This window comes from Humulus lupulus, chromosome X (assembly GCF_963169125.1).
Source record: "Humulus lupulus chromosome X, drHumLupu1.1, whole genome shotgun sequence".
Taxonomy (NCBI): Eukaryota; Viridiplantae; Streptophyta; class Magnoliopsida; order Rosales; family Cannabaceae; genus Humulus; species Humulus lupulus.
Window position 1 is genome coordinate 111,262,931 of NC_084802.1, and position 9,960 is coordinate 111,272,890.

At 37.3% G+C, this 9,960-nt stretch overlaps 1 protein-coding gene across 1 annotated transcript; it reads right to left on the bottom strand.

Annotated features, from left to right (window-relative positions):
- Positions 1–629: 629 nt before the first annotated feature.
- LOC133804706 (uncharacterized) lies at positions 630–2,447 on the bottom strand. The gene is made up of 3 exons (XM_062242849.1): positions 2,058–2,447; positions 1,165–1,226; positions 630–1,047 (listed from the first exon to the last, which is right to left on the bottom strand). Exons 1-3 carry the CDS (start codon positions 2,101–2,103, stop codon positions 850–852), a joined length of 306 nt encoding a protein of 101 aa, XP_062098833.1. The 5' UTR covers positions 2,104–2,447; the 3' UTR covers positions 630–849.
- Between the last annotated feature and the right edge of the window lie 7,513 nt (positions 2,448–9,960).

A 9,960-nucleotide genomic window follows, 5' to 3' on the forward strand; every position in this document is an offset into this window, starting at 1 on the left:
ATGCATCATGTTATATTTTATGTCAAATTTGGTATAATTTTTAGCATTTGTCAAATTTGGCACACAATTGGAGCAACTAATTTGACACACCTTTGAAAATGCTCTAATGTTAGTGAAGTGAGCTTGTATTTAATTAAAAAAAATTAATATTTCATAAATTATATTGGTGAGCTTTCTAGTAATTCACACAACTAATGTAATGCAATATTCTACAATACAACAACACCACATAGATTGTACCAAAAACTTAAGTTGTGTGCTATGTTCCATTACGATCCATCGTTAATGTGTAGGTTCAAAACAGAGTGTCCCTCTGCCTTTTTCTTTATAAAAAAGTCCCCTTTGTCCCTTTTTATCTTGATTTCTATTAGTATTGTTGTTGGGTTTGGTAAGGTAGGTTTTAGTAGGCCAAAATCCAGACACGTTCTAGTATTCATGTTTAATCCTCTCCCCCACCACATGGCCTCACAGTACACGTCCAGAAACAAATGTGAAAACAATAGTAAACTCGAATAGCAGAGCAAGTAAAGATGTTAAGCTTCAATGGTGAACCTTTTTGAAAAACAATTCGTGAAAAATAACATTCATAATCCACTAAAGCAAATTATAGTATAATTAAGCTAGTAAAATGTCTGACAAATATTATTACTATTATTGCTAAAAGATTTGGACTCACAGAACATTCATAAATATAATAAAGACGAATAAGTTTATAGTCATCACCAGTGCATAATATATATAGTCATCACCAGTGCATAATATACAAGCTGGTCAACACAAATATAGGTACAAGCGAACACAGTGGCATAACATTAATCTTCCAAGTGGCCAGGGTATTCACCGGATTTGTTAACCAGATCCACCACGCTTGGGATGGTTAGGAGGAGAAGGCTTTGGTATATATGGGATTATAGGAGTCCCATGCTCGATTGGCCCAGGTTTTATAGAAGCCTTTGAGCTTGGAACTGGATCAATAGGGTGGTAGTCTTCCAGATCCATAGTGGGCTTATCTTTAGTTTCCTTTGTCTTTGGTTCATAACTAGTCTCCTGGAGAGAACATGTTTATAAACAATACAGGTACATAAGTACGTAATACAATTAGTGAGTAAACGAATGTGTTTGGACACATTTTCTGAGTTGAGTATTAGATTAATAGCCAGTTACCTTGAGTTTTCTGCTTATTACTGATATCACAGTTGAGCCATCACCATGGTGGTACCCCACATCTGAAATGTAAATTTTGTGTTAGGTCTAATTAGGCAATCAACAAGTTACAACTATTGAAAACTGTGAAGGGAAAGTGTACAAGTACCCAATGGATTTGAGAAGAAAAACGACTAGGTAAAAATAATTTTTAGTGAGATCGTAATACTAGTAGTATGTGATGCTTGCTAACACATTTTACCTAATCTTGTCCAAGGAATGAAAAGGAAAGAAAAAACTTGTAAGGAAATTATTCTAAGATTTCAGCGATCGATATCACATATCATTTTCTCGTGCGATGGAGAAAGTAGCTCAAAGCTTGTCCCTTTAACTCAATGATTTTTTATTAAAAAAGAGAGCTTTATTATGGTGATGGATAGCAACGTGGGATAGGGAAATGTATGTCAATTACGTATGATTGTCCTTGGAAAACTAGCCATTAATGTAATTATGTTCTACAGATAAATCAATGCGTTCTTCATGTCTTGATTTTTTATTTTATTTTCTGTGAAATGATGTGTGATTATCATTTGTTAGAAAATAAACCAGTCAACAGGTTCAATAAGGATTAAAGATTTGGCTTCTATATATATATGGTTCAAAAAATTGTGCATGCAACATACGAACATAAAAGATTGTTTACGGTAATATATAAAATCTTTAAAGCATGTCATTTAGCTAGTACCAAGACAATAAATTACATTGTTTTTTTTTTATGAAAAAATAAAAATAAAGCATGAGTCAAATGTGAGCAAGAAAAGACAATATTCCATTAATGCAGAACAAAAAGTTGATAAAGAAACAAGAATCTGCAGAGGAAAAAAAAATCTAAATATAAATAAATAAATGAATACCATGAACACTAGAGCCAGTTTTGCAGTTAGAGAAGCCAAGGAACATCAAAGCTGCCCAAACTATAAAAACATTACCCAGAAGCCAGAGACCTTCATATTGCACAAATATGATAAAGGCTGTGATAAAAGCACAGCCTTAAACCAAAGCACCAAAAGGGAATGTTAATAATATTCAAACAGATATCCCTCTTTTAGACAAAGTTAACTCAAATGGAAGGGGGGGGGGGGGGGGGGGGGGGGGGGGGGTGTGCTTTTAGAGGAATATAGAGAGGAGAAGAAGAAGGAGAGAGTTTCAAAGGAGAAAAGGCAAGAAGAAGAAGTAGAAAGATTCATGTCTTATTGTGTTTTTGAATGTGGAACAATAATGCTTATATGTTGCGGCAGAGTGAAATTAATAAAAAGAAGGAAGGCATGTGGGGTGGCTTATCAACCTTCTCATTATTATTATCTCTCACACACAGCAATTATTGCTCTTTGCTAATTTAGTAGTATGTTTTCTGCAAACACTGGGGAATCAACAGCATTTAATGCTTGGTGCAGTGGAATGTGAGCTTTTCTTTCAAGCGTTTCGTTCGGCCACTTTTGAATTAAGTTACAAGCTTTACATTGTTGAATATAAACTATTCCTCTACCGAGCAATAAATGGGGGTGTAGCTCATATGGTAGAGCGCTCGCTTCGCATGTGAGAGGCACGGGTTCGATTCCCCGCACCTTCACTCTACTGTCTTCTCCTTTAAATGTGTGGATGAGTTACACATTTGATTTAATTTGAAACAAATGTAATTGATGATGTATATTGCTCTTATGCCTCACATTTTATCATTTATAATGTGCATAAATGATAGAAAATATATTTTGGAAAGTTTTTGGATGTTTTGGAATTTTAAAAAGCAAAAAGATAGAAGTTGACTAGGTGGAGTGGCAACGTGTCGCCCATTATGTGATGACACATCACCTATAAAATGCTACCAAGGGGGCGTGTTTCTACGCACATGGTACATAACACCTCTATTTTGGAGCTGTTTTGTAATATTTTGGTTGGATCCAACTGGTCTTGTAATCTCCAAATCTTTAGTTTATGTCCCGAATTGCCTAATTAAAGATCTTGTAGCAAATAAGGGGTTGGTGGGTATTTTCAAATTCAAAGGAGTGTTTGAACTCTACAAATAGTGTCCCATTTTATTCATGTGAGCACTTTACATACTCATCCTTTAGAGCACTGTGCTAAGTGTGATAAGTCTTGTTTAATCTCGAAAACATTTCTTTGAGAGTTTCCCTTAGTGTTCATAAGAGGATGGAAATAGCGTTTTGGACAAAGTCATTGAGACTTGTTCAAGTCTTTAGGTGGTTCTTCTTCTTTTCTAGTTTTGCTATTGTGTTATCTTGTATTTTGTGATTTGAGTTTGTAAATTTTATTTTTCTATTGTGTTGTATTCTTGGTTCTTATTTGTATTGTAGTGTTTGTTTGCTTGTAACTCTCCCACTTGTATTGCAGTCCTAACAATCAAAATGATATATTCCTAACAAGAGTATACAAATGGATTTAAGCAATTCACAAGAGAAAAAGTTTCTTCATAATCAACCCCTTCTCGCTGAGTATAGCCCTTGGCTACAAGCCTAGCTTTGAAAGTTTCCACTTTCCCATCCGCTCCTCTTTTCTTCTTGAATATCTATTTTCAATCAATAGGTTTAACATTTTCAGGAAGATCTTCAAGAGTCCAGACTGAACTGGAATACATTGATTCCATTTCCAGGTTCATGGTATCTTTCCATTTTTCTTTGTCAGAATCTTTCATGGCATCTCTATATGTCAATGAATCATCTTTGTTTGTGTCAGACACAAGCATTTGAACTTCGTGTTCATAGTGACTTGGCTGCCTGACAACCCTCCCACTACGACGAAGCTCTCTATTGTTCTGACTAGAACTTGTGTCTTCTTTTGGTCGTTGTTCATTGCGAACAGCTGGTGATCTATTTACTTGATCTAAGACCATCTCCTCTAGTACAACCTTACTGTGAGGCTTGTGGTTGTTAATATAGTCATATTCAAGAAAAGTAGCATTAGTTGATACAAATGTTTTATTTTCTTTAGGACTATAGAATATACCACCTTTAGTATCTTTGGAATATCCCACAAACATGCACAATTCAGTGCGAGATTCCAGCTTTCCACTCTTTCCTTTCAGCACGTGTGCTGGACACCCCCGAATACGAAAAAGGTGTAAACTAGGTTTAGTACCATTACATAATTCTAATGGTGTCTTCTTGATAGACTTGGATGGAACAACATTCAATATGTACTTGCACATTGAATGGCATATCCCCAGAATAACAGTGGCAATGATGAATAGCTCATCATTGGTCTAACCATGTCTAATAACGTCCTGTTCCTTCTTTCTGAAACACCATTTTGCTGTGGCGTTCCAGGTGCAGTGAGTTAGGATTGAATTCCATGCTCACGCAAGTGGTCCTCGAATTCATAATCCAAGTACTCTCCTCCTCGATCAAATCGAAGAACTTTCAGTGATTTTCCTAATTGCTTTTCAACTTCAGCTTGGAATTCAATAAATTTTCAAAAAGTCAGATTTCTTTTGCATCAAATATATGTAACCATATCTTAAATAATCATCAATGAAGGTGACTTATAGGATAGTTTTTACAACATTTTGGAGAGTTATTTAAGGGGATTTATATGCTTATTTAGTTGTGTTTGTCCAATACGACCCTTGTGTTTGCTAGTGTTTCAGGATCTTATGCAAAAATTGAAAAGTGGACCAAATTATGGTGATATCGTGGGGTTCTGAGCATAAAATGCCTGAATTAAAGAAACTGAAGTTAGGAGATACTTGTTGGATTGAATTTGACCTTTGATGAGGCTCTTGGGATTGAAAAGGGCGATTTTGGAGAAAAATTCATTTTGAATCGTGTCGCTGTGTCTTAAGGGCCGTGACGCTATGGTAGTAAGAGAAGGTAGAATATGGGTTTGAAGAGGGCCGCAATGCTGGACTTTTGAGCCGTGACGCTATTGTTTTGGGTATTTTGACAAGCGGTGCAAAACCTTAAGCAGTTTGCAAATTTTCTTGAAGTATTTAAGAAACTGCATATCAATATTCCATTTGCTGAAGTGCTTGAGCAAATGCCAACTGACCTTAAATTCTTGAAGGAAATTATATCACAGAAAAGGAAGTTGGAGGAATACGAGACATTTGTACTCTCTGAGGAATGTAGTGCAATTTTGTAAAAGAAATTACCACCAAAGCTTAAAGATCCTAGTAGTTTCAATATTCCATGCTCTATGGGGGGCTCTATGGTGACAAAGGCTTTATGTGATTTAGGGGCCAGTGTGAATCTATTGCCTCTATCAATTTTCTGGAAGTTAAAATTAGGAGAAGCTCACCCTACTACCATGTCTCTACAAATGGCGGATCGTTCAGTTAAGCATCCTCATGGAGTGATCGAGGATGTATTCGTGAAAGTGGACGAATTCATCTTTTCTGCAAACCTTATTATTCTTGATATGGAGGAAGATGAAAATATTCCAATTATTCTTGGAAGGTCATTTTAGCTTGCCCTACTACTGTGTCTCTACAAATTCTGTTGATGCGGTTTTTCGTCAACAAGGGATTTAAAAATCTGAGACAGAGAGATTAAGCTTTTTGTAAACCGAATGTATAAGAATATAAAAATACCCACAATTTATGTGGTTCAGTGGTTAAAATCCACCTAGACCACGAGTCACTGTTATTGACCTGCTTATGAACTTTTAGACAAAATTGGTTAAAGCAATTTCGTCAAAGATTTTGCATACAGAATGTCAGTCCTTTCTACAGTCCATTCCCTTTATATTTATAGGGAAAAATTGTGCACAATATTGGGTAACTGTAATATAAATGGTAACGTATAACTATTTATCCAAAAAACAGTTGTTGATGACGTGGCAAGAATTTTCGACACGTGGCCGACACGTAGCAGAGATACTGCTCGCCTATCGACCAGAAATATTTCTACATGCGGAGATCAAGTTTTATATACGACCAGCCTGGTCGTATACTCCATTCATTTATGTAAAGATCTGTACAGTTGTAATGATATTCGAGAATATCTCTTCATTATGACCTGAAGATCCATTTATTAAGGGAAGATATTATTACTTGACTCATGTAATCCTTCTTGAGCCTATAAATACACAAGAAATAGCTCAAGAAGGGATCTCTTTTTTCTTTTCCCGAATTACGTGACTATTATCCATCACTTGTATTGTTTTCTTCTTCTAAGGTCTGTGAAACTCGGGAACCCTAGTTCTTTAATCACACATTTGGAGCTCAATATTAATAATAGTATCAAGTGGACGTAGGTCATTACCAATCATTGGGGCCGAACCACTATAATTCGTTGTGTTCTTTATTTCCCATTAGATTGTTTTCTCAAGCTCTATATTATTTTTCTGTCGTTTTCTAGACTCCGTGTCGTTGACCAAAATGAGGGTCAACAATAACATTGGGTAAATTCCCAACTTAATGGACATTTAAATATCCTAATAAAGCCTATTGACGTTTTACATCAATTTATAAACGTATATAACGATCATATGCAGTTTTTGCGCATAACGGGTATCCAAGTCTATAGGGATCCTCCTATTCGGGCAAGATGCCAATCTCAATCTGTACACAAATGGAATAGGATGGTTTGTCATAAATAATGCCCGGGCCTAATTCAGGCGATCTAAATGTTGATGCCTCGATCTCCATCATTTGCCTCTCTGACGATCTGGAAGATCCTAGGATGTTCCGGACTCAGTGACACAACCTCGAGCTGTTAAGTTCGAAGTTAAATAAACATTTTTGAAGTCTTGCCTCTGTTTATTTCGCAACAACTATCTCCTGAGCTAGATGTCTGAGCTTGTATTTTTAGGGTACAAAATTTGTCCCCCAAGCTCTTACTCGTGCATGATGTCACCTCTGACATGCATAGTAGGGGATTTTTGGCTTCTGATATGAGAAAATGTGCCCACCCACTCACTCGAGTATGGGACATGTGTCTGCCTGCTATAGGTACCTGTTCGGGTTTCGAGTACTGTGACAGTTGTCTTGTCAACTTTTTGTTGCTGTTTGGTTTATTTAATTCTGACGCTCAGATCTCTTTCTGCTTTAATCATGTAGCTTAGATTTATCCCCGATGTTTACGTATAAATAGAAGAGCAGAATCTGAGCCTAGCAACCTTTGCATTCGAAACTTTCCTTTTGCCTCTCTTCTTCTCAAAGCATTCAAACTTTCTGAAATCCCTTGCTTCCCAGAAATCCCCATGTTGTCACGCTCAAATTTTTCAAGCACTTTCTGTTCTTACTTCACTCATCAATCAAAAAACTAATTTTTAAGTATGCTCATCCTTCGTTTAAATTTCATTTTCTAATTTTTCAACAAGTTTTATGAAATTTTCCAGTGCTTTGTCCTTACTTTGGTTCTGTATGAGTTTAGTGTGAGTTTTTCCTAGGCCAAAAACAATAGCACTAGATACGATTAGAAATAATGCATAAAAAATGGGTGATTTTCTACGTTTAAAGGACGAATATTTGAATTTTTGGGTTTGAAGATTCAAGGGTTTTAAGTTCAGTTTTGGGTAGCTTAAGGGTTATGACATTAGGGCGGTTTTGCATTAAACTTCCTTTCAAAACCACTGCGGTGACAGGCGAATCCAAAAATTTTAGCACCTTCCTGAGATTTGAGTGCGTGAGCTAGAGATGCGCGTGAGGGCACACGCTGGGACACCATGCCCGCTCTTGACTCATAAGATGCCTTAGGTCGAGTAATGAAGCCTTAGAACTTTATGTCTCTATTTCTTTTGCTATTAGAGCTAGATTATATTCCTAGGTCCCCTCTAATGGATCAATATGTAATCAGGCAAACTAAAATATTTGTCATGGCCTCTAAGAAAAAGACTGTGATAGGCTCCACTTCTCAAGGTAAGTAAAAGCATTTCACCCCGGAGACCAACATTATAAAGGCCCAAATTTCCTAATAAGGTTTAAGACCTTGATTAGGAGGTCGGGAGGGCCATAATTGATTTATTATGCTATTAAATGATTATATGCATGTTTAGGTGTATTAAATATGCATGTGAACCCATTTATGATTAATTGGGTGATTTTCATATTTTGGCCATTTCGGGCATATTTGGCATATATGTGATATGTGTATGATGCTTTATTATTATTTGGTTAAGCTAGGGTTACTCAGCATGAGACGATCCTAGGAGGTAAGCCAGTGGGAAAGTCACAACGAGATTTATACTTGACTTAGAGTGAGTCAAGGGGTATTTAGAGCATTACCGGGTTGTTGGGTAATGGGAACAAGTATTTGATGATAAATTGGGAGTTAGTAAGATCAGGAGGAAATTCTGGAGGTTTTGACTATTTTGCCCCAGGGACGTTTTCGGGACCCCAAGCCTTAGGATTTGTTTGAGGCTACTTAAGCTTGAAGTAACCTGTTAAGAAATAAAAAGAACGTTCAAAACGTTCTCTCTCCTTCAATGTTCCATTTTTGTCTCCCGATCTCATTTTCGAAGGAAACTTGAGTTATAGGACTCGGATTCAAGCGAGGATTGAGGCATAGCGATTCTAGGGAAGATTAGAAGCTTATTAACCGGAAGATTTAGTTAGGAACAACTCAATCGGAGGTAATCCAAGTTTTAAGTCTAAGTTTTTAAGCTTGAATTGAACTTTGTGTTTTGATGAGTTTTTGATTGATTTGAGACTTGGGTTTTGTTGGTTTTGGATCATGGGGATGTTTGGGAACTTTGATTTTTGAGTTTGGAGATGTTTGGATAGGTTTTTGGAAGGTTTTAAAAAGGAGAAAATGAGGAAAATGGCTGGTTCGAGGTTGGCCTGCGGCCCTGTTCTAGGACGACGCGGCCCAAGCTTGCTGAAGGAGGAGGAGGCTCTGTCAGAGGGGCGGGCCGCGGCATGGTGTATGGAGGGCCGCGACACTTAAGGGGAAAATTTCCCAGAATTGTGTTTTTGTTTTGGGAACTTAACGCTAAGGGCCTGGGATCGATCCTACTACTGTGCTGAGTGGGATTTGACGTCCCGGAGGCTTGGGTTGGGTTTGGAAGTATTTATTTACTCATTTTGATGAGGTTTTATATTATGGTTGTGACTAGGTTATCACTAGGGGCTTGGAATCAGGATCGTGCTTGTAGCTTGTTTATTGGTAACTAGTGCTTGGACCAAAGGTAAGAAAACTGCACCCCATATGTGACATGCATGGTTATTATTGAGGCATGTCGAGTGTTTAAACATGATGCATGTGATGCACGAGAAACATGCGGTTAGGGCATGCCATGAATATTGAATATGAGATTGATCAGAGCTTGAGTCTCTGTGTTTGAGCATGATAATAATTATGCTAGCAACTGTTAAGTAAGTATGCCAAATGCCCTACATTTGGATATTTGACATATGATATATGCCATGTAGCATTGCTTACTTGTGCGTGGTACTGACTAACTAGTCAGAATTGGCAATGGTGTCAGTATTAGTTTTGAAGTTGTGTCCTACTTGTCAAGTTCGCAGTAGTATTGAGCACTGGTCACCTGGTATTGACTAAAAAGTCTAGAACGGCATAAGCGTCATGAACGTAGAGCCGATAAAAGATTAGATCTAATCGACATCTGCATTGAATGACTCAAATGAGCATTAATGTCGGACCGACCTCAAGTTCGATGAAAATTATAAGCGGTTGTCTAGCCAAAGGCTAGTTACTTAGAGCCAGGGCCAGAGAGCCCCAGTGACTATTTAGTCACATGGCTATGGGTGCTGAGCCCAAGTGACTGCTTTGTCACATGGTTATGGGTGCCGAGCCCCGTAGTGACTTGTTCGTCAGTCATTCGTCTGATTAGAATCATTGC

Coding starts and splice junctions, on each gene's coding strand:
- LOC133804706 (XM_062242849.1), bottom strand. CDS start 2,103: ATGTTCCTTGGCTTCTCTAACTGCAAAACTGGCTCTAGTGTTCATG. Junction 1,227..2,057: donor AACTGGCTCTAGTGTTCATG/GTATTCATTTAT, acceptor TTTACATTTCAG/ATGTGGGGTACCACCATGGT. Junction 1,048..1,164: donor TAATAAGCAGAAAACTCAAG/GTAACTGGCTAT, acceptor TGTTCTCTCCAG/GAGACTAGTTATGAACCAAA.